The sequence below is a fragment of the Tubulanus polymorphus genome, chromosome 7 (assembly GCF_964204645.1).
Source record: "Tubulanus polymorphus chromosome 7, tnTubPoly1.2, whole genome shotgun sequence".
In the NCBI taxonomy this organism is placed as follows: Eukaryota; Metazoa; Nemertea; class Palaeonemertea; order Tubulaniformes; family Tubulanidae; genus Tubulanus; species Tubulanus polymorphus.
The window spans coordinates 19073419-19098267 of record NC_134031.1 but is presented as its reverse complement, the minus strand read 5'-3'; the positions used below and the strand labels follow the sequence as shown (position 1 = coordinate 19098267).

General features: G+C 37.7%; 4 protein-coding genes across 5 annotated transcripts; 2 read left to right on the top strand and 2 right to left on the bottom strand.

Annotated features, from left to right (window-relative positions):
- The first annotated feature begins 74 nt into the window (after positions 1 to 74).
- Positions 75 to 3987, top strand: LOC141907991 (28S rRNA (cytosine-C(5))-methyltransferase-like). Its single transcript, XM_074797746.1, has 8 exons — positions 75 to 191; positions 840 to 1031; positions 1629 to 1737; positions 1825 to 1951; positions 2288 to 2429; positions 2657 to 2772; positions 2857 to 3035; positions 3368 to 3987. The coding sequence occupies exons 1-8, from the start codon at positions 99 to 101 to the stop codon at positions 3985 to 3987; spliced, it is 1578 nt and encodes a 525-aa protein (XP_074653847.1). The 5' UTR covers positions 75 to 98.
- A 7-nt stretch (positions 3988 to 3994) lies between these two features.
- Positions 3995 to 17536, bottom strand: LOC141907989 (polyamine-transporting ATPase 13A3-like). Of its 2 annotated transcripts, XM_074797741.1 has the most exons (29): positions 17407 to 17536; positions 16307 to 16395; positions 15806 to 15973; positions 15398 to 15456; positions 15226 to 15301; positions 14719 to 14808; positions 13840 to 13919; positions 13592 to 13739; positions 12952 to 13086; positions 12277 to 12478; positions 11694 to 11849; positions 11417 to 11574; positions 11146 to 11334; positions 10997 to 11058; positions 10732 to 10876; positions 9974 to 10087; positions 9616 to 9732; positions 9103 to 9256; positions 8897 to 9017; positions 8204 to 8519; positions 7934 to 8044; positions 7306 to 7538; positions 6976 to 7072; positions 6698 to 6770; positions 6464 to 6614; positions 5978 to 6126; positions 5798 to 5886; positions 5384 to 5473; positions 3995 to 5107 (listed from the first exon to the last, which is right to left on the bottom strand). In XM_074797741.1, the coding sequence occupies exons 1-29, from the start codon at positions 17420 to 17422 to the stop codon at positions 4901 to 4903; spliced, it is 3795 nt and encodes a 1264-aa protein (XP_074653842.1). In that variant the 5' UTR covers positions 17423 to 17536; the 3' UTR covers positions 3995 to 4900. The 2 variants fall into 2 exon arrangements, with proteins under 2 accessions (XP_074653842.1, XP_074653844.1); XM_074797743.1 differs by lacking the exon at positions 14719 to 14808 and having other exon boundaries at positions 3997 to 5107.
- Positions 17537 to 17822: 286 nt separating this feature from the next.
- LOC141907993 (succinate dehydrogenase [ubiquinone] iron-sulfur subunit, mitochondrial-like) lies at positions 17823 to 21658 on the bottom strand. The gene is made up of 8 exons (XM_074797748.1): positions 21546 to 21658; positions 21045 to 21113; positions 20849 to 20907; positions 20394 to 20537; positions 19995 to 20073; positions 19417 to 19649; positions 18879 to 18993; positions 17823 to 18758 (listed from the first exon to the last, which is right to left on the bottom strand). The coding sequence occupies exons 1-8, from the start codon at positions 21609 to 21611 to the stop codon at positions 18696 to 18698; spliced, it is 828 nt and encodes a 275-aa protein (XP_074653849.1). The 5' UTR covers positions 21612 to 21658; the 3' UTR covers positions 17823 to 18695.
- A 436-nt stretch (positions 21659 to 22094) lies between these two features.
- On the top strand, positions 22095 to 24647 carry LOC141907992 (uncharacterized). The gene is made up of 5 exons (XM_074797747.1): positions 22095 to 22203; positions 22332 to 22566; positions 22797 to 23399; positions 23632 to 23775; positions 24076 to 24647. The coding sequence occupies exons 2-5, from the start codon at positions 22336 to 22338 to the stop codon at positions 24250 to 24252; spliced, it is 1155 nt and encodes a 384-aa protein (XP_074653848.1). The 5' UTR covers positions 22095 to 22203; positions 22332 to 22335; the 3' UTR covers positions 24253 to 24647.
- The last annotated feature ends 202 nt before the right edge of the window (positions 24648 to 24849 follow it).

The following is a 24849-nucleotide window of genomic DNA, read 5'->3' as shown; positions in this document are numbered from 1 at the left end:
GTGGGTGGGTTCGAATCCCGCAAATACGGTTCAATATCCCACGAATTCTCTCAAGGTCGTCGAACAAGTAACATGTACAAATCTACTAAAAACTAATAATGAATTTATACAGAGAATGTGAACGTGTTATTGTAGCCGTCAACGAAAAGAAAGGATCAATTAAAAGTATTTCGCTTCAAACAAAATTAAAGGTGAGGGAGTGAAGAGGTGGGAGTCAAAAGACCAAAAAAGTCCAACCAAAAAAATTTCCAAAATAAAAAACTCGAAAAAAGTCCTGACGACACCATCACTGGCATCATTCTAATTACAGGGCCGATTGACATTGGCCCAGCTGTAGTCTGAATATCAGTCATTGTTACGGGTTCCCTTGTTTGGGGAACGATGGCTAGGCTAGGTGCTGGAGCCCAGCTCTGGTATCAGATGCCACGAGGCATTAACCCCGCGAAAACAATTTAGGGGGTCTTCCCTGTTGACTTTTTTCAATGGTTGTATTTCTAAGGCCTCTGCGGCTATTTGAGACGGAGAGTTTTTTGGTATCACGATTCAATTTGATTGAGTCACTTTATTTATGAATGTTACAGAGCGTAATGTGTTAGACGCATCTGTATCATAGTCGATCACTAATCTGTTTCATTGATGAGAGCGGACCTAGCTAGGTTTTTGAATAACCTTCAGGAGAAAAAAGATCATCGGCAAGATTATTGGACCGGCCAAAGCTGACCCGACTCTGCCTGGCCCTGAATTATTTCAGGCCTAGTGCGTAGGCGTTGTTCCAGTGTTTACCCTTTCATCTGTAAGGTTGGGAATAAAATGAATTTTTGGTTGATTCGATTTGACAGAATAAAAAGCAAGTTTTTGCGTTGGTTTGCGAAACGTTGAAATATTCGTCGGTAATAGACGAGATCGTAACCGCTACGAGACTGACGACACGAGAGAAAATTCTTACGAAATCTCCAACTTTAACGAAAGTTCTACTTTACGACTTCCTGTTCGGGCGAGGTTTCGGAAAAAACTTTCAGAACTCTTACAAGGTAGGGCCGGTTTATCCCGAAGAAGAATGATTTATGTAACAAATAAAAACCCGCAGTAGATATGCAGAAAAGTTTATTTTCTAACAGTTCCGGGGATTACTTCTAAACCCCATCATCAGAAAAACTAAAATGATACAATAATGAATACCATACCTACATATCTACTGTTAGCATGATAGATGGCCACTAGAAATTGGAAAATACGCGTAAAAATTGTATTTTAAGTAGTTCGATGCATATCACAGCAAAAAAGAATAGCATTCAATGAATAGTTGAAACACAGCAAAGTGGTTCAGATATTAATAAGGTTTAGTAAGAGGATATTGATAGAGATCTTTAAAGTAACAATCACAGCAATGAGTGGCAGTTAAGTCCTAACAACAGAATATTATTGAAGTTGGTAAGAAAACTGCCTGATATAAAACTGAAAATGGTATTGATTGAACAGTAATTCAAAAATAACCAAGAGCTAAGAAACAATCAAATTTTTTTCTTCCATTTAACTCTATCTACACTGAGATTAATATCAGTTCTCTATAGTCAATAATCTATGTATTCCTTATCGAATAAATTATTTGTTTATGGTTTATTTAACAGGATGCTATAAATCGTCACAAGACGGCGCTGTGTGCCGAATTAGCGAGACTTAAAGTAAAAGCCGGTGTATCGAAGAATGAAGATTTACTGCCAGATTCGCAGAATTCCGGTAACATTCATATCCAATTCAAATTTGATAATTTGAGTTTTAATCTTAGAATTGAGATCGTATTATTGAATTTTTTTTTGTGTGCAGATTTCATACCGAGGTATGTCAGAGTGAACACGCTGAAAACTACAGCTACGCGAGTTATTGATCAATTCAAACAAGAAGGATTCAAATACGTGACTTCAATGAGGACAGAAACAGATGAGTACAATGAGTAAGACATTCATACTGTAATCACTTACTCGCTATAACCACCATCCATTATTATCCTCATCACTAATCTAAAACTAGTTGTTTTAGCTTGTATTGCTCTTAAACAGGTGGCCACTTATAATTTCAAGAAAGATCAGGGAAATGTCTTATAAATTCAAGAGAGATCGAATATAATGTCAGGGAAAATATCTCAGAGTTTTAGATTCTCTGATCTGTAAGAACCCTGTTAGTTTCAAGCTCAACTTGAATCATCTCTGGGCAATTGGGCTTTGTGTTTTAAACACTATAAAAAATATATTTGAAAGATTTCTAATGTTTATAATATTTTCTATTGTAGATTCATCAATTGTGTTAAGAATTTGAAGAGTAAAGAATTCATGTGCGATATTCATATTAGTAATCTGCTGATATTTACCAGTGGCACGGACCTTCACGACCATGTTTTATATAAACAAGGAGATATCATCTTACAAGATAAAGTATGTTCAATGACGTTTCATTTTAGATTCTTTATTCGAAGGTTAATGGTTCCCTCAGTACCAGGAAATCGGGAAAAACTTTTGAATTCATGTAACCTATATCCCTGCATGTTCAGGCTCTATCTCCGTGTGGAATTGGATCCCGAGTATTTAGTAATCTCTCCTATATCAGTAACTTCTGAGCTACTAGACCAGGTCCGATCCCATCTCTTTTTGCTGCATTTCAGGCAAGTTGTATGCCAGCTGAGATACTAGCGCCACCTGTTGGGAGTCATGTGATCGATTGTTGCGCTGCCCCTGGTAACAAAACAACTCACGCTGCAGCAATAATGAATAACACGGGGTGCGTCTGAATTCTCACCTCGATTTCTCAAATCAACTCGAGCATTCTCGTTGAATATTCTTGTTTCTTTTCTTTTCAAAATAGAAAAGTGTTTGCGTTTGATATGGATCGTCAACGCTTGGCAACGATGAATGATTTGTGTTCGAAAGCCGGCGCTCGTTGCGTAGAAACGACGAATGTCGACTTTTTGAAAGTCGATTTGACGACGGAAAAATATTCCGAAGTTGAATACGTGATCGTCGATCCGAGCTGCAGCGGTTCAGGTAGGTTAAACGATAATCAGTTTTAGAATTAGGAGCAGTCAGGATCAGTTGGTCAAAATATGGTTTCAGTTAACAATCAAGATGTAGCTAACTCTCGAGTTTTAATGAGTTGCTTCGGCGAGTCAAATCTTCACTCACAACTGTTGAACTGGGATAAATACCATGATAACAGTGCAGTTTGAAATGTTACTACAGTCAAACTCGCTGAAGTTTCTCCCAGTTAATTTGAACCACCTGTGAACAACTCACCCCGGAGATGTTTGGCCATTCCTGAATAAAACATTACGGTAATCATTATGAAATGAAGCTGTCAGGTATGTTGTTTATTGTAGGAATAGTGAGTCGTATGAATTCAGTCACCGATGATGAACAGTCCGCGTCGAAAGATCGCATTTTACGCCTCGCGAAATTTCAAATTTCGATTCTACATCACGTGTTTACGCTTCCGCGATTGAAATCCGTCTGCTATTCGACGTGTTCCGTGCACGAAGAGGAAAACGAGAACGTCGTCTCGGAGATATTGAAATCGTACGGTTCCGAGTTCGAGTTATGTCCGGTTTTACCGACGTGGGTCCATCGAGGGTTCGATAGTTTCGACGGTGGATCGTGTTGCGTTCGCGCGTCTCCCGAACACGATCTCACTAACGGATTTTTCGTAGCTCTCTTCGTGCGTAAAACTAACGAGAACGGATCTAAAAACTTTTCAGACAAAAATAAAACTTTAAACGTTCAAGTTTCGGATGAAAATCGTCTGCACGAGAACGATGAAACTGTTAAAGGGAAAGGTCGTAAAAATAAGCAAACTGCAGCAGAACGTAATGTAGTCCGCAGTTGGAAACAACCAAAATTAGAAAATGAGGAACATTCATTTCACAATAAACCAGTATTTAAAGGATCGATTAAGAAAAAGAATAAATCGAAAAAGAAAAGAATTCATAAACCGATTGTATGATTGTTTGTCAAATAAATAAATTGTGAACAACCGAATATTGTCTTAAAAATGCTGGTTTAATGCTAAACGTAGATTTTATTTGTTATAATATTGAACATCTTACAGTTTACAAATCAAAGGCAGTCGTATACGAATCAAAAGTTTGAAGTTATCACAAGCCCCTAAAAGACTGACACTACATTGAGCAGTAGCAAAATACAAATAGTGTCGAACGATCTGTCATAAAACAATACAAAAAAATATAGAAAACATTACCCCAGCCCAGGAAGAATAAGACTAAAGGATACAAGTGTAATATACCGAGACTGAGTATACATGTTTACCTGGCATAAATTGGTCCTTAAATCTTTCTAAGTCACTATGCTTATATCATCATTGCATACATCGTAGAAACGTTTATATTGTATTTTGGTCCCGATGAATATCTTCAGTTCACCTATTACACGGTTATACCATACCGGTACTATTGCCAGTTCCAGCTTATAGAAGCATAGTTGATCGTGTACATGTTTCTCGAATTTCTATAAGCGTTTCTAATTATCATAGATTTACCGGTAGCGAAATTGTCCGAATTTGGGGGCAGTTCAAGCATCAATAGACTCAGTTTCTTAAACCCCCCCCCCCCCCCGAGCCCTTTACACAGACTAGCATACACCTCATAGCAACAGATATTTTATCTAAATTATACTAGAGCTAAGGCTAAATTGATACCTTGTTTCTCCGTTCTGCTGAGCTTTACAGTTGACCCGGCCGGCCCCTATCTACCCTGTACATAACTTTTAAAAAAAATCATGACAGCTAACAATAACAGACATGGCAGTTATGGAAATGAACTGTTTGACAATTTATTGCAGTTAACAAAAGTGATGCGGCCGAATAGGAGAAACAAGGTTTCATTTTCTAACCAAAAAGATTAATTAATCGAATGTCTTTCTAGTTGTATAGAATGGAATTCATCGTCGGGAAGGTTTGGTTCAGCGTACGTGCGCTCACCGACCGGAGGCCAGTTCGGAAGCTCTTCTAGTTCACGTTCAACCAGTTTGTATTTACTCTTTGAGCTCTTTTTACGTCGAATCCAACGAATAAACCGCGACATGCATTTAGTGTTCACCACGTAATCCTAAATGAGACGAGGAAAATAAATGATGTTGAAGCCGTGCAGCAAACATATAGAATCCAGGCTAAAAAGAATTGATACCTTATTTCTCGTTTTTGTTGAGCTTAAAAGTTGACCCAGACCGAGTACATAAATTTATTTATGATCAAACTAACCATAACAACCACAGATATGAACCGATTTGCAAATTTTATTGCAGTTAACAAAATGACCCTACTGATTAGGAGAAAGAAACATATCATTTTATTTCAGCCTAGAGTAATTCGCTTCGTAACTTACTTCAAATATCAGAGCTAGAAGCAAGTTTATGATCGGAAATCCGAGCAGTGACAGTTTGAAGTTTAAATAATCGTCGGAAACAAAAATCAGCTGAAAATTAGAAAAGAAGATTTCAGATCAACTTACCATGAGGTGATACAAAATATATGAAAATCCCACAATGAAGGATGAAAAATAAAGTGGGAAATGTTTTCTTGAGCTAGTAATGAAATATATTGGCACTTCAACTTAATGGTCATCTTCAGAAATTCCGGACTTATATTTTCATTCTTAGAGCAGGATTTTTACACTATTGTTCAACGCTGACGAGTGTTTCATCAATGGTTCAGTGCCAAAAATATTTCCGATAAAATTTCATTTGAAATGAAAATAAGCTTAGTTAGAAATACAGGTGATGTCACCAATTACTCTTACCTTAAAGAATTGAGCGATAGGTTTAGCCGGATAAACCATCAGATAAGCAGTTGTACCAGTGAGAACTATCAACGTAATCAAGAATGCCACTGAAAATAGAGAAAAACATGAAATAATTCATAAAGAAGAAATTTACCGATTCTTTTAGTTTAAACTCAAACTATTACTCTCCAAACCTACTGTTATTCCATATAGGTTTCCTATACGGCGGTCCTTGCGAAAATACGAACGCCATAATCAAATACTGAAACGCTGATATACTGAATAGAAGTGAAACTTCCCACGAAATCACAGGTTCAGACTGAGTATTACCTGGAGTTCGTATATACCTGTAAATACACCAATTCACCAAATCATTATTGACTATGCATTCATTCCTTTCTGAACTGGTTTATCCAAAAATTCTACAGCGGACAGATTACTACCATTTCGCGTTTCCATTTCACCCTCATTCTACCTTATTTTATTAAATTTTGATTTTTTTTTCTGGGTGCTTGGATCCCTACGGGACACGGCCTCCATTGGCTTTCCAAGCATCCAGCGGTGTTTGTATGTTAATTGTTTATAATCTATGTATCATTTATACTGCATATGTTCATGGCGAAATAAATATTATTATGAATATTATTATTACTGAGTTCTGAGTTCAGATGTTTGAAAACTCACCACGGCTGATGCTGAAGCAGACGTAGAGCTATATACTGGACAGCAGCTTGTAAAGTGATGTGTCCGAGGATCGATATTAAAACAATCGGACTGAGCAAACTTCCTTTAGGACGTTCAGGTACCAGTTTATCATAAGCAGCAGTATGACCCACTGAAATAATCGTGATATGATATAACTAACTTCATAACACTACCGTAGATACTTCCAGAAATCATTGAAAAAAAAACACTTACTCAGTATGGCAACAGTAGTAGTTATAACGAGATCTATATACAGGAATTGAAAATCACCAAGATTTGTCATGAACTGAAAGAGAAAAGTTCACAAATAACTTTTTATCAGCACATTAAGCAGAATGGGGCCAGTTGCTCAGAAGGTGGTTTGAGTAAACGTGTGGATAGTTGACACAGTGAACATTAAAACATCATTGTAACTTTGGTTTTCCACCAGTGGTTAAGCAACTTATAATCAGCTGCAGCCCCTGGCGGTCAACTTTACGGTGAACACTTACATGATAAAGAATAATCACAGTTATAAATTGTATCATGCTGTAGAGAGCCATGTATTTAAACACACCGAACGACGTCACTAAAGCCGCGCGACCTTCCCTGAAATAAACACGAATAAACCACTCGTCAGTCGTGTATCAGGAGAGGGATCTACAGTTTAAGTCCTGTTTATAATATCACTGTTGGGACAAATGGAAATCATGGCGTTATAAAGAATGGTATTTCTATTGAATTTGAGTTAAATCGAGCAAATTTGTTCTATGAAAAATGTTTGCATTAAAAACGATGTTAGCGTTATAACGGATTTCGAGCGTACTTTTGTAATTACTTACTTGATAACGATCGGAATGCATTCGATATTGGGAGTTTTCGACGTGAATGGAGAAGCAACCGAAGCCTCGGCCTCGGATAAAGAGATTCCCGCGTGAGCCATCTTCAACGCGCCGCAATCGTTGGCGCCGTCTCCGCACATTCCGACGCAGTAGTTTAAATCCTGCAGCTCTTCGATTAGAGTCGCTTTCTGATCGGGAGACATCCGCGCGAATACCGTACCTCGCATCGACAACTGTTTCATAAACAAACGTATTCATTTATCATTCAATTATTCTAGTAACTGAGACCTAGAAGTTTTTGGTTGAAAAACAATCTTATCGTTGACTCAGAGTTAACTCTTACAACTGTGGAACACGGCACAGATATGAAACCCAGTTCTATGATTGTCTGTTGAGGTTTGACTAAAGGTACAGTTAATTTTGTGTTTTTTGTAAAGATTGAATTCCATTCTGTAAGTGGTATATATTTCATATAAAAATAATTCATTCAATGAAAGAAAAAAATATCTTTGCTTTCGAAAATGCAGGACATAGTTCAACAGTGTAGTCAGTTTAAGTCCACAGCACATTTAAAATGGGTGCAAACGGACAGCTTTAAAACCAAGCGCCGGTCGCGGCCTGTACTCACCCTCGGGATAAATTCTGGGAAATGTTGTCTGATGACGGAGAAACATTTTCCGCTGATTGCGAAATGATAACGTTGAGATTTATCATGTCCGATATTCACAGCGTGATAAACCTAGAAATTAAATGTAAACACATCTTTAGTTGATTTAGGGGTAATTTATAGTACAACCTACTAACTAGATGATAATTTCTAAATGCCAAATTTCAAACACCATTAAAAGCATTTTACAAGGGGAACCTGTACATAAAACTGAAATATTTCGGAGCTGACCTTTGACTCTTTTTCGCCGGTGTCGCTCGATTCACCGTCTGAATCGACGAGACTGCTTTCCGCGTCTGTCCACTCGATACTCGCCGTATGATCGCCCTCTGGTGGATGAGCCTGTACTAATACGACACGTTCGTCTGGTTTGATCATGCTGCAATCACGCGCGACGCTAACCGCTGTTAACATGTTATCACCGGTTACCATGACGGTGCGGATATTAGCGCGGTGTAATTTTTGTATTATCGGCGTTGTTTCTGGTTTCAAAGTGTTCTGCATCACGATCAATCCTAAAAACTCTAAATTACATTCGACTTGATCCCTGAAAATACAATAACACAGAAAAATCCTGTAAATTTCGAATTATCAAATCACATTACCATGAACAGATCTATGGTCTGGACCCTTGCCTTATATTCCTGAAGATGACTATTAGCATATAGTCGAAAAGTTGAATAAACTACTAGTTCACGGTAACATTTTCAGACTTTATATTATTTTCATTACCATCGTGGGATTCTCTCTATATTGCCCCTTTTCGGTTGTATTCCCTCAAAATTTCCTAAACACCCAATGGTGGAACCCCGCTTGTGTTTTCCGATGTGGCTGCTTATCCATGGAATGCGCACGACCCCCATCTTCCAATTTTTCCTAGATCCGTTGCTCTTTATCATTCCATCAATCGTACAGTTATCTTACCTATTTATACGCTGCGCTTGATGCCAACTCAGTTTTTGATCTAACGGTCTCCAGGCGACTGCTATTACTCGAAATCCTTGCATCGTGTACTGTTGTAAAATATTATGGAAGTTTTCCGGAACTAAACGAATAGAAAAACAGACATTTAACGAGCCGTATCATTTCGATGAAATATTTGACACGGTTTTCCGAAACTGAGGACTCACTGGTTTGTTTCAGGCACAAAGACGCAATTTTCTCCGGGGCGCCTTTCGCGTACAGATCCATATGACCTTGACCTAGAGTTCGAGTGATGACGCTCATACGTTGAAGAGCAGACGTGAACGTGAATTGACGAACGATACCGATCTCATACGGCGGCTGAAAATCAAACTAACTCTCAAAATATTTCCAAATTGAAAATCTCGACGAAGATCCATTTTAAACATGGGGCCATTATCAGAGGTCCTGTTTATAAAATAAAAATTGACCCATAGGCACAAACATTGATAGCTCAAATTTATTGATAAAGGCGTATTCAGGGATTCATTTGAGGCTGTATCATTAGAAAATGCAGGAACCAATTTTACAGTACTGTTTAAATCTGACTCTACAGTGAAAAGGAGTTTATTGCCAATGTTGCAAACCTAGAGTCAAATTTGAACCCGGCACTATAAAAAACTGGCCACAGGTAAGGAAGCGCAATCAATATGAATTTTAGGAGTAATCAATCATTTCACCTGATTTTCATCATCTGCAATTTGCTCAGATGCGAATGTATCTTTAGTGCAAGGCATCACTACGGTTGGTGCTATCATGTCATATTTGGAACTGTCACGACCGGGCTCTTGAAGGACCTGCCATAAAAAATGTCCGCAATTTTTGAAACGTCGATTCAGAAATCATAATCCAATCATAGGCGAAGCGCATGCACAACACCGGGCAAAGATTCTCGCTTAGCGGCTAAATCATAGTTTTCTTAGATTACTTACATAGATTAGAGAATTAGAAAGTGATTTTGATCGGAGAGGTTTCAAGCAGGATTGATAGGAGCAGAATGTATGTATTACGATTAGAATGGTAGTTGGTTATTTTCACCTGGAAGTTATTTTCGTCGATAGAATCGATGTTTAGTGTTTCACCGGGTGGACTGACTACAGTAGGAACTAGACTATCGAAACGTGTCACTTCTTCACCCGGTTCCTCGAAAACCTGTACGAAACGTTTAACATTACGTAGATTCTCAAACACCAGCGTGAATCCAAAATCCCTGAGTTCAAATTGAACCCAGGCCCACAGTTGGTCTAATTCTGGAACTAGTTCCACTAGTGGGTTTAAATATGGATCCAGTTCCATACTTGTGGCTTTTGTTGAATATTGAAATAATTCCATGTTCTGATATTTCAAAATTCTGTAGACTTAGGTCCAGAACAGAGGCTTCTGGTGTTTAAGATTCAGTGCTCGAACTAGAAATAAGAACGGTTGTGAGTTTGTGAAATTAAATACAGCTGGATACACATATACCTAGGAAGGTTAACAAACCCGACACTTCATAAGAGAAAACAGCAAAACCAATTTTAAAACCCCTCAGGAAACACGATTCAGTTAGAATGAATAAACCTGCTTATGAGTTAGACAATAAATTAGGTTTGAATACAGGGATTTTAGACAGTTATCGTTGAATGAGTTACCAGAATATATAGATATATATGTAAGGACCATTGAACAGGTCTCAGATGAGGTAAAGTTAATGAATATTCATATACCGTAATAAAACCAGTTAATATTAAAGACTGGGGATTATTAGAGGTCAGTGCTTAAACAACAACTAAACAAACAACCAGAAATTGACATACCCATTGAGTGGCTTCGAACATCTTCAGATCGAGAGGATCCCCGGTGAGCTCACCGTCGATCATTGTTAACGAATGACACGTCGCCATGGCGGCCAGGAAAGGCCCGCGGGTCATGTGACTTATATTCATAATAACCGACGAAAACCTTTCATAGAAAATACAGTTCATTCACAACAGGAAAATTGCTCGAGTTTCAAGAGCCGGTTTTCAATCGAAGAACCGTGTTATATGTAACTTGAAACGGGTGTGTACTCTAGTAACTTACTCAGCAGATTCAGTAGGAACAACTCCCCATAAATCCAAACCATCTTCAGTAAGTGTCCCAGTCTGAAATTGAATATCAAACGAATTAAATTCGTACAACTCCTTCACCTAACACCGACACACCGCAGTTAACCCTCATCAACAACTAACCTTATCAAAACAGATGACGTTCAATTTTCCGCAGACGTTTATTCGCGGCGGACTGATGCAGAAAATGTTCTGTTTTTTCATGCGATTCTGCGCGTATACCGTGCCGACTGTCATCGCCGCAGGCAACGCCGGGGGCACGGCGATTGTTACTATATCCAACGCGCGCATTACTACTTTATAAACAGTCACCTAAAAACACAGACAGCAATCGACAGTTATTTCATTTCACGGCCGAATCTAGATCGGGAATGTCGGTAAAACGGACGGTTACCCCGTTACGGATTAGGATTATTGTTGTATAAATCATCCCGCACGCCGCGATCAACGCCAGAAATCCGATAAATCGAAGCGAATCTTCGTAGAATTTAAAATCCATCGGTTTCGGGAATAGAATCGCTCGTACGAGGTCGCCTTTAGCCGTAGAGAATCCTGGAAAATGCATCGTATTGTTGTATTCTTAATAATGAGAAATCAGAGAAAAATTTCGTTTCATGAAACCAGCGCCAGGTTTCAACCCTATAACCGCGGGAAGAGTTTTATTTCGATACCTGTTCGAACGACTACTGCTGTGACCTTCGATTGTCCGTAGTAACGTGTTTGTATGATGTGAGTACCGCAGAATAACGTATGTCGTTTGTGAATATCGGGATTGTAGATCTCTTCATCGTGATGCAGCGGGGTCTTCGTTACCGGAACGCTTTCGCCTGAAAATTACAAATATCATCCGTTGAAATTTTATTTATTCCAAATGTTTAGTTCACCACAAATAACCAGGTTCCATAGTTCTCAGCCAAAAAACGCTAGGGTTAAAACATAAAACTACCGGGAATTTCAATATTCTATAGTGAAACCAGACCCTCAGAATGGCCAATAACTTCAGTTGAAGTCAAAATATGAAGTCAAATTATATCGAGATTGCAGAAGCGGGTGCTGGGAAGCTATCCACAAAAAGTAACTGATGCGTGATGATCATGTGCAATGAATCAATTAAGTATCCTATTGATTCTCTTTTCGATTGTTTGTGGTCAGTTTTGCGCTAAGTAGAAATTTGTCAGTGCTTGAAGTCACACTGTGTTTCACCTACTGGTTCGTCACACACAATTCAATTCCTCAAACAGACATGGATTTTACCTGTTAACATGCTTTCATTAACGATGCAGTTGCCGGCAACGAGGACGGCATCGCACTGCATCACACATCCTTGCTGCGGTATAATAATCACATCACCGGGCACGAGACGAGACGTACTGGTCGATTCAAACGTGCCGTCGCCGCGAGATACCAACAATGATTCATCCGGTGATTTCACCATATCTCTCAACGTAACGCTTTGCTGAATACAATCGATTAAACAGTCATTATTATTATTATTATGAGCCATAAAACTAAAATACCATCAAAATTCTGTGATAAACAGTTTTGCCAAGTTTTTTCCTAAGATTGTTTAAAAAATAAAGTAATCTGAGCAATTCAGGATCTAGTTTCACAAACTATAAACCTAGTCAGTGACCTGTCTGCAGCTCAGTAGTTTCACAAATGGATATTTTCAAATATCGCACATTGTTATAAGCCCATCCGATTATAAAACCTTACTATCAATGATTAGGTAACTAACTAACCATAGAACTATGGATCCAGTTCCACAGTTGTGAGTTAAAGTTAAATTAGTTCACTTTCAATGAGTTTCAAACTCTCAGTCAAATCTTAACTCACAACTGTGGAACTGGGTCCATGGTGGCTTAGAAAGCTTTAGAATCTGTGCTGAACTAAGACGAGTTAGTTTTGAGCGAAGGACTGGATGCTCACCTTGCGGGTTTCATAAAGAGATATTCCTATAGAAACGGCCGATATAAACACAATACACCCGGCGTAATAGTAATAGTTATCCAACGCCCACAGAACAACACTGAATATTTGAAATATATAGAATGGATTCAAAACCTGTAATAAATAAATGAGAATGAAATTAGCTCTAAAGAAACATATCAAAATATAAGGGTACATTATGGGGGGGGGGGGACAATGTGGTGTAGATCATTTGAATACCGTATACATTTGACTGAGAAATATGACTTTTAACATAAAGTCAAATATGAGAAATATATGATTTCTTAAGCGATTAAAAGTTTTTATCTATCTAATGTTAGAGCTCTATCTGATGTTATTGACCCGAGCAGCCAATAGTTAAATACATTCAATATTATGATAAATATTTATCTCATGTGATACATTTTACACGATGGCCCTAATTTCCCGATATAGGTAACTGATAGTGTGACACTAAATTCAACTAGGGCACCATTCCAACAACGTTTCAGATTTAAAATCTTATTCAGAAATTACTATACATCGAAGGCCACATCCTCCTCCCCCATCTGTCAACCCACCCGACCCCCTGCTCATCCGGCCTCCCCTCCATCTCCCAACCCATGTTGCAATTTTCTACCTCTTGTATGAAAAGCCAGAAGTATGATTTCACTTCAATGTCGACTCGATTTCCTCCGTAGATCAATAACTTCTGTTCTTGCACAGACGCAGTTAAACCGGGACAGTTTTCATAGAACGACGAACATTTCATATTCTCGTCCAACCCTCTGAAAATAAACAAAATCAAAACGAAGGTCATTTAAAATCACAATTCATCTTCATCATGGATACAGCGATTCTAAGAAATTGAGGCAGGTTTTCACATACTTGAGTCGTTTAAAAGTCATCAGATCATCTTCCCAAATGTAGCGAACTCGATGATGGTCGAAATATCGCAGAAATTGGTCCTATTGTAAAATGAAGAAAGATAAAACAATTCACATTTTAGACATATGAACATAGGTACGAAATTTTAGATAAAATTATTCAAAGCCTCAAAAAGGAGGTCGAACGAGATTCAGTCATTCATGGATATTTCATAGGATTTTTTTTTTTCATGCATTTCGTGAAAACCTAAATACCATGAATTAAAATTCTAAAACCATATTTAAATAAACACCCATTTGCCATATTGCTATTATGCTCAAATCCTGATAAAAATCCTACATGCCACAGTTCTCTCGATAATTCAAAGCTTAAGTTGCAGCCCTGGTACCGATTCAATCCTATTCAGAGTGTTGGTGAAACAACCCCAGATAATTAGGGTTTACCCTCTAGATGATGAAAGAGGGAGAGGGCCCAGAAAGGGAGGGTAATGCTGAAGGCTATAAGTAATAAAAAGATACGATTCCATCCAGGGGTGGGTTCAGAATATTTGAAGGGAATCCAGAATTTTTGTGGTTTCTATTACTTAGAATTTTCAAGGTACTGCTGTGCCGGCACTGTAGGCACAGTATTAGTTTTAAGTGCAATATAAATACATTTCGTCTGCCAATGAAGATTGGTTAAATAAAACAACCAAGGTCCTGTGAGTTAGAGATAGAATTAGTTAATTTTCAATGTTTCTTTTAATGCAAGAGTCAAATCTTGATTTACAACTGTGGAACAGGGTCCAGTTTAAGAAATAGTTAAATAAAAAATCACCAAAATCAATTAGAACTGCTATCGAAGCGAATTGAATATTCATCTCGATATGATAAATTTTACCAGTTTTTTACGAATTACAAATTTAGACGAGGATTCAAAAGCAACCGCGTTGTTCTTTACGTTATGCGCAGTACGATAATTCTTTTTAGTCTATAATTTGAGAAAAAATAATCAGGTCAGTAACAATCATCGTGTGCCCGGTGGATCGAAATTCATAAAATCGTTCAATAAACTCCGGTTTGATGAATACAATAGACGCGAATTGATTATTGCGCCGCATTTGTCTGCGAACACATGTTTCAAACGTGGTCACAGGTTTCAGATATAAGATTACTCGGGTTAAATTTGCATGCACCGTGCGCTCAGTACGTAATCGCAAAACCAAAGGCAAAAATTTAATACTCTATGAAAAGTAATGCCTCCATTCTCATTTCAATCGAGAATGAATATCTATAAATTGCCAAATATATACATCAACTACTTCACAAATATAGCTGATAAACTCTTCAACTGCTTTCAGATTTTTTCTCGCGATTATTAGGGGTGTTTTGGAGAGAATCGACTCACTGTATGTTCTTCAAGCAGAGCGGTAGTGTCATTATAGCTGCTGTCCGAATTCAGATTATCTTTGGAGTTTGGAAGCCTACGAAAATGAAACAAAGAAGGACACGTTTTTTGTTTGTTTTATGTTTTGAATAAATTGTGCATGAATTTAATGATTAATAAACAAAGGCTGTACCTTTTTCCATCTTCAGAAACACTGATAATATCTTCAGTCTGTAGCGTTCCATACTGATCCTAACAAAATAAAATTTACATTCCACGTAAATTACTGTATTCAGACGAGTCGTACTCATCTCACTATATCTACTCAAACAGATATTAATTTTTTCATCAATTCCGACAAAACATAAGTTTAATTTCTCGGTAGAAATAGTAGAAAATAGACCTCAATGAATTACGGAATTCATCAGTTTTCTTGAAACGTTGAAGATTCAAGTCTTGAATCAAAAAATTTGTTTCATCACGTAAACGTAAAAGGACCAAATTATCAGGTACAGATAATTGGTGTCAGCATTTTGACTAAGTTACATAACTTACTCATCGCCCTAGAAAATTCCGAGGAAACAGTGACTGTGATTATTACCTTCAGAAGAACTGCATCGGCGTAAACAAGAGGACACAGTGATTTGGTTAGTTTTAGTTTCCATTCTGGTTTCCAATGCATGATCAGTAATAATATTCCACATGATAAAACCACCAAAATATAATACAAAACTCTCTTGCATTTATTTTCAGCGTAGCCTTTACATTCCTGCAAGTGGACGACGATGATGTAAATTTTTCGGGCTACAAGTTTAGTTTGTTAGATCATAGAAAGGTTTGATGAATCCATATATAACTTTTGTGGAGGATGAATTTGTCATGTAAGAAATGTGAACAAGAATGGTATGAATTCTATGTAGGTATATCAAAGGAGGTGCATGACTTCAAAGGGCAGCCAAAACAAGAACATTTTCTGGCTAACTATCAAATTATTCTAGCAACTTATACTGAACAATGTTGCAGTAAAAAAGTTCATATATTTTCAGTGCTATAATTCAGTTCTATTTCTACATATATTCAATTGAAAGATTTTTATACGTACTAAATGTTCATCAGTGCCCGGGTTTAATGTTGTTGTAGTTGTGAGGTTTATTTGAGACAACTGGCCATCCATCAATGAGTTATTATCATCTGAAATATAACCATACACATATCAGTTCAGCTTGTCTGAATACTGTCCTGAGGAACAACAGCTAGATAGTACGATAACCATACTCAAACGTGGTTAACAGATAATAAGATCAAAACCCACGATTTACAAATTAAAAGAATTCTAAAATCGAGAATTTATTTATTGATACAATCTAAAATATAAGAACACGACGTTGTAGACGACAGTTCAGCTAGTTTTAGAGTTTCTGTTATCAGCATTTGAAGACTTAAAAAAATTATCAAATTTCCTACAATTTGATATGATAAGATATACTAAGGAAATGAAAACATTGAGGTCAATGTCAATATTTTCACACGAACTAAAGAAAGATTAACAGGTTGCTGATTTCCTTCTAGTGCTAGTACACTGAACTCATGAAGTTCTAGACTACAAGGGGAGAAGGACAGCCTTGATTTTCAACTCCAACCCCCCAGCCGTCATAAGCCCCTCACTGCAAAGTTAAGCCTAGTTAGTTACCTAATCGTTGGTGGTAAGCTTTTTTTAATCGGATGGGCTTATACCATGTGAAAATATCCGATCGTGAAACTAAACCACAGACAGGTTAATGACTAAGTTAAGCCATAAATGATTTAATAAAAGGACCACTTATTAAAAAATTAGAGTCAGAAGAAACTGGGTTAACTATGTCATATGATTCTGTGCCATCCGCGTGATTCTACTACAATAGTCAGACCTGTTTTGCTAATTTTGGAAAGTGGAATTGTGAATTCAACTCAACTTTCAGTACAATTGAAATCAATTTCTAATAAGAAGTATTCAAAGTTTATAAACGCGAGAAATCCCACAATGAATGCAACCAAAAAGAGAAACTTGAATAGAAGAGTAAACTATATATTTCTTGCGCAAGAACGTTTCGGCTTCAGACCATTTTAAGTATTAGCCATAGTGTGAGAACAGGAATTACAAGATATCCAACAAGAATAAAACAAAAGAACAGAGTGACTAATAATTCTAAGTATATCTCATACCTATACGGCGGTCCATCGCTAAAATGCCTCCTATTAACTTTCATCGCAGCAGATATTCCGCATTTCAAACTTTGGTCCCGATTCTCTCCTCAAATTTGACAGCTATGATCTATAAAAGCTGACCGTTTGGTGCTGCCATCCTAGCGGTCGAAAACGAAAATACTGCTGCACTGCCACAGTAGGAATGGAAATGAGTGAACAGCGTTAACCGTACAGTGCTGCCCTCTTAGTTCTTACGGATTCTTACTATCTTTAGCTCTCCCAACAATGTAAGTCCTTTTATCAAGAGTTCACGTTCTGTTGAAAAACCACCTACTAAGTCAGCACCGACGCTTACATGACCTAATCCACAACTTGTGGGAATACAATCAAACCAACAACTAAAGAAATATTTTAACATATAACGATTACTTGTTTATTGATTACACAGGAAAACTAATGTACAAGCAATATCCATAAATATCTCAGCCAGGTCATTTATCAATTCTGACAAAAAAAATTTCACATACAAGTTTAACGCACTACATTTCAATACAAAATGTAAACGGAAGCAAAATTGTCTATTTCTGTGTATTTACAATATGTGGTTACTATCTATCAGTGTAAATAAATAAATAAAACTCAGTGGTTAAGATTACAGTATCGGGATAAAGCAGTGTTCTATTTCACATGGATAGCACAAATATACAGTCTATTTGAAAATCATTTTGAAATAGGAAATTATTGACGTTACAGTAGAACTCGCAGTCAAGTCATCAACTGATAAGTAGACATATTTCGGAAGTTATCTCTATTTTTTGGGTATTTCAAATATTTTTGGGTCCCTATTTGTATTTCCAATTCAATAACCCTGAAAGATGCACAATTCTTCTTTTTTGAGTGTGATTTTTTTTCATCAACAAAGAAAAATGGTGCAATGATAGTGAGGGTGTACACATAATTATTGCTTTTATAAATATCAAACTACCCATTTAGGACTCGTTAAAAAATTTGCTCCTAAGACATTGGTTGCTTCTGGATTGATCCCCTTCTGCTCACTAATAATAAGTTATAACTGATCACTTGTTGGCAGCTATGTAGACTTGACTGAAGTTCATCTGTACAGTTAACTACTTGTTATGGTAAAACCTTGCAAGAAATTTTTAAAAGTTTATTCCTTCTATATCGAACGTTTCCTAGTGATATACTTGAAACAACATTTACGGCAATGCAATGCCTCGGTCGCGCCGAAACCGATGATGCGCGCGCAATTTCCGAAATATCGCCTCGAAAGTTCTCTCCGTTCCGTTTTAATGAGAGGTCGTGGCCAGCATCTTTTTGATTTCACCGATCGCTAAACCGGGATTCAATCCCTGGAAGAAAATAGGAGCGAATAGAAATAATTTGATTGAGAAGATTTTTATCTCAATAGAACAAATGATGTTAACGCCGAGTGGAACCATCCCTCCTGGTTTTGTTCTTAAACTACTTACTTTAGGACATGTTTTTGTACAGTTCATGATTGTATGGCACCGATAGAGCGAGAATTTATCTTCCATTTCTCTCATCCTCTCCAACGTGTAATCATCTCTACTATCAACCATCCATCTATTAACACAAAATAATTCATATTCAACATTTCTCGCATTCACGATTTCATATCAATAAGGATGTAAGTTAGTTATTCTCAGCCTCTCATTGTAAATACAGCCAACCCCTGATAAACCGCCCTCGCATTTACCGCCACCCCCCCATACCACCAGGTTTTCTCAACTCTATACAAATACATAGTAAAACGCCCCCGGATATACCACTATACTCTCTATACCACCAATATTGTTCTGCACCGATGTGGACGGTATATCGGGGGCTGACTGTGTAGCCATAATCAGTAAAATTGAATGGCTCTAAGTGATATATACATTAAAGAGTGATAAATTGAAGACAGCCAAATTTCATCGGATACACAACTTCTTTTACAGCTCAAATCATGGTATTTATGTAATTTACCAGGGGGGAAAACACACTGACCTGTAAGCCTGCATGAGAACGGCTGGTCCGAGATACCTATCTCCGCTCCACCAGTAACTTGGACACGACGTACTGCAACAAGCGCACAGGATACACTCGTATAAACCGTCTAACTTCGCTCGCTGCTCCGGAGTTTGTGAATACGGCTCTTTACCGATGTCCTCCTCGCTGACGTCTTTCTTCTTCAAGTACGGCTCAATTGATCGGTACTGAGCGTAGAAATTTGTCATATCCTGTCAACGAGAAAACACGTACACAAAACACGAACGCCAAACTGAACTGATGTTTCATCGAGATTCGCCATTAAAATGATAGTTCATTCTGATCTTGAAATAAGGAATATCTTTCAAAATGATGTCACGTTCATTATTTGTCCCTCCACATCTAACAGGATTTTGAAATCAACCTCGAAATACTTATTACCAACGGAATTTTGAAATCAACCTCAAAATACTTATTACCGACCCTTTCAAGCTTAAAGCATTTCATGAATGACCACCGAGTCAGATCTAACTCAGGTCTTAACTTAAGATCCTCAGAAATCACTACAATTTTCAGTCCGTTGATTTCTAACTCACCGGAACTAAATCTTTAATCACATACATGTGAGGAAGGGGGTATATCTTTGTCGTTTTGCTTAAATTCTGATCAATTTCACTGAAAAAGCAAAATAGCAAAATGAGACATCCGTCAATTCTCACTCAAAAGATCGGGGACCAGGTGCTCAACAGTTTGTAAGAGTTAACAGGGTCCCTACAAATCAGTCATTCCAGAATTTAAAGACTTTTAATGAAGTTTTCAGACTTTTTGGACTTTGATACCGAATCCCAATTACTCTAGCAGGGTCCCTACAGATTAGTTAACCAATAGATAATTAACATAGTTGTGACAATTCACAGTTCATTGTTACACAATGGTATTTCATTATTTTCAACCTCTTTTTGAGCAACTGCAGCCCCTGGTAAATAGAAACTTACGCCAAACATGCGAGTGTGTTCGAACCGGCGATATTCATCGAACAAGATCCGCAAATTCCTTCGCGACAAGATCGTCTAAACGTCAGAGTCGGATCCAAATCGGTTTTTATCTTTATCAACGCGTCCAAAACCATCGGACCGCACCTGAGAGAGAGAGAGAGCAAATATCAAACATTTACTCACTGTTACTTGATATCAGCAGCTTGATTAACTCAACTCGAAACTTTAGACCCAAATCCCACCCGCTAAGAATTCCATGATTTTTCCAAGTGAACAGTGAATCAGAGAAATTTCGAGATTTCATTTAATCACATATAGTGAATTCCCTGCGTTTTCCAGGTTTTTGGCAAAATTTATCAAATTCCCTAAAATTTCCCATGGTTTTTTGTACTCAATTCTTTCTATGCCTTTAATTTTCAGGTCAGTGGTGCCACCTCGCTTTTGATAATACTTACGAATTCAAATCAATTTCAAATGTTTGTACGTGAGGTTTATCTCCGGGTTTTTCTGGATTCTGAAAACAACAATAAAATATCAAGTGATTTCACTTTAACAAGATTCAATCTAAAGTTAGAACAGCTGAGGTTGGTGCTTGCGTAACTACGCGATGTAAGAAGTATCCGTCAGCAGGACAGCTTGTCAACAACTTACATATCTGTAAATTTGAAACTTCTTCATCCTTGGAGCCACAGCTGCAGCAGCAGTAGCAGCACATCGTACCTGAAAATTTCAAAAATTGTTGAAATTAACTATTTTCTAAGCATAGCAAGGTGCCCTGGCGCATGGGGGGGGGGCTGGGAATGGGTGCAAACGTCTCAACAAGTCACCAACCAAATTAGGGAAAAGGTCAGCTGCAGTGCAGAGGATGGAGGAAAAGTGATATTTTGAGAATTCGTAAGACAAATTAACGTTTCACTTTTAACTATGAAGCAAATCTAGTAATTGCCAAAGAATTAAAGGTGACGTCGCAATATTTATTTTTCTACGACCTTGTCCTTGGATGGATTGTGTTTTTTCAGAAGGTCAAACATTTTCTATAGATTCAAGCGCACATAAATTCCCTACCCACATGAAAAAAACCGCAAAATTGGAATTCCTTAATCATCAAATAACTGCCCGTTTCATGGCTTGTCAAATATGAATAAATTGTACCTGGTTTAGCTGAATGAGAGCTTTTTTCGCTGGCGAAAATTTCGCGAGAGCACCGAAAGCGGCCATCTTGAAGTGTTTTATAACGAAGTGGAAACTCGTGGCTGAATCGTCCCTCGGTTATTATATAATAAAGCGTTATGTAAATGAAATATGCAAATATCTTTAGAAAAGTATTTCAAATAACAGAATAGAGCAGTATTGACAAAGAATTGATATGGTTGGATTTTCAACCATCTGCGAATTAAATCTAAATCGTAGTGATATTGAATTTTTTCATAAAAATATTTTAATTTTAAACAACTCACTCTGGCAAGTGACAATTCTATTCAATTTTCTTTATTGACACTGGTAAATTTCAAAATAATGCATTATAACGTTAGCAATATGTCAACGAAAAAGAATATCAAAGAAAATGGCAAAGAAAATAGATTGATTAATTGACCTGATTACACCTTTGGGTTCGAAAGCGAGTTTATCGAAGGAGGCTGGTGGTTCCTACTGCGGCAAGCGTCCAAACACAATTTCATTCGACATCCTCCACTTTTTGGAGGCGCTTATCTTCGAATCAGAATCCTCTCAATACATTAGCTGAAATGCTCCTTTTAATTGTATTGACAGAAGTTGACGAGTAATAGACTAAAAAGAAAGATAAATTCAGGTATTTCAGGGTGCTATTTAGATCGATAAGACTGTTCGATATCGCTTTGAAAGGGGGCAGCTTGTCCGAGATTCTTTCTAATTCTACTCAATTTGAATTCAAATTCAATTATTTTTATTACCAAACAGGGAAATGGCCAGTAACGTTATTGTTGGAATGAGATTCGGCGGAGATGAAGCAGCTCCGAGTTTTCAGCGACCTGTACCGACAATAATCAGCAGTACAGTCTCGGCTGGTGGCACGTTGTCTGGTGTGATGATGCACCATCCGGACCCTGATCTGTGTCTGACGCCTGATAAAACTATAATCGAAGAAAGTCCGGACAAGGGAAATGACAGTGGCAGTGGCCATACACCTAAACAGGTTTGTAAGAATTAAACCTTAAATTGGACATTCTCAGGAAATCAAAACTCGGGAAATTTGACAAATTATGCATAAAACATGTAATTCTGTTTTTCACCACAAAAGGTAATTTCAAACTAAATGGATGAATTACAATTGTGTGTATAACATAAAAAACTCAGGGAATTTGTAAATACGCCATCGTGTCATATGTGTGCGTTGTATTGTAAAAACATGTTTATCTGTTGTAGGTTCGTTTTAATGTTCCATCGGTGTCTGAAAGCAGCAGCAGCGGCGGCGCGTCAATGACCGAGATTTCTATTGTTGACATCGCCGCTGACGATGATTTAACCCTCGGAACGCTGGACGATACGTTAGCTCTGACAGATACATCACAGTTAGACGTCACTGTCATTGATGACGATAAAGAAAATTCACCGGCCGTTACAACAGAGCCGCAATTTCTGATCGATAGCGACCTAGACATCACCATCGATGACCAACAACAATCGAAACCAGTAGAAAATGGCGTCGTTTCGCGGAAACAACAACGGCCACTGAAACCGATCGCGAATACAGCGACGACATCGCTAAAATCATCGGATGATTTTTGTCATCGCGAAAAAGGGAAATATCGCGCATCGAGAAAGACGACGACGAATGAAGACGTTCTTCACCGTGACAAGCCATCGCTCTACCCCGTCGACGAGAACATACTGAAAAAACCGGAATTTCAAACGACGTTGAAAGTGACGCGAGAAATACAACAATTAAAAACACAGGATCTCGACGTGCGAAAACGTGTTGAAGAAAAAATGAAGAAATTGTCAATTAAAACTGAAATTGAGGAAAAAGTGAGTGCATTATTTGATTGTTTTCAAAAAGCAAGTCAAATAAAAGTGGCTTGCACGTCCCTGTGACACATCTGTGGAACTGGGTTCCGGTCTTAAATCTAAAATGTGCAACTGGTTCAAGGTTTACAGATTGCTTTTCCGGCATAGGTACCAAAAGCAGTAGAGACCAATCGTAAACCTCGTATTTTTAGATGTTTTGACATGAATTGAAATGATTTTCTGTTTCTAACAGGGAGCGATGAAAGTGAATAAACCTGAATCATTCACATGTTTGAATAGTCTGGAATTACCGGCCGAGGAGTTGATCCGTCGTAAAGAACGCGACAAAACGAAACAATCAGAAGCCGCCGCAAAACTCATCTCTGCAAAAACCAAGGTTAGAAATATTTGAATTTATGTTCTTTACAGTTGTTTGGAAGTATTTTTTTGGAACTGTTTTTGAATTGGATTTTTGATGCTTTTGATTATTTGGAATATCTATTTTGTTCAGGAGATACCCCTATCCACTTACCAGTTGCCAAGAACCGATTACTGCTAAATATCATTAGCCCCGGATGACAAAATGAAACAATTTTATTTGAATCTGCGTCATGCTGACCCATCAAGCGTGTAGTCTACTACTGTGCTCTGAATTGATTCATCTTTTATTGAAATATAAGAATAATTATCATTGTAGGATCAGAAATCTAAAGAACCAGATTTGATGGAATTTTTCGATTGCGATCTCCAATCGGAGACGGCTAGTTTCGTTCTCGAAGGTCTCCCGTCGTTCGAACCTCCACTGCAGACGGCGCCACCGAATTCATCGTTTAAATTATATAAACATTCGCGATGCTGGGATCGACTGATATGAAGCAGATACTATCGAGGATCAGCTTTAGAAACCCTGCGGCTTATGAATGTGAAGTTTGTCTTGTAGCGCTGGACGCTGTATTTTATATTGATTGAATTGTGCTGGTTCGCACTCGGTATTTAATAAACGATTAAACAACTCTGCTGGAATTTAAGATATATATATTATGCATTTTATGATGTAGATAAACTTGTCGGCATGAGCAGTGGGAGGCATTGAAACCCTGGTAAGTGAGGATGTCCCCCTGTAGAATGTTGGTAGAAGTATTATTGTAGTTATGGATAGAATGTAGGATCTAGATCAATGTAACGTGAGGTTTTTACATGTGTTTACACGGGTAGCTAACATGAAAAACCTCTCTGCTCAAAATGTATTCAGCCAATAAAAATATAAGATTCATCCTTTTCTAAAAAATTGTCTTTTGTTTTCGAGGAATTTGTTTTTTGATGAGTCGAGAAGACACAATCTGTGTAAGATGGATAACGAAAGAAATCTCCCACAATAATTCGGTCAAAGATGAGAAGTTCTTGAATAGAAGAGTATATAATTTGAGCAATGTTTCATTTGTTTAGTGTACTACGCCTGATGATGGCTAAA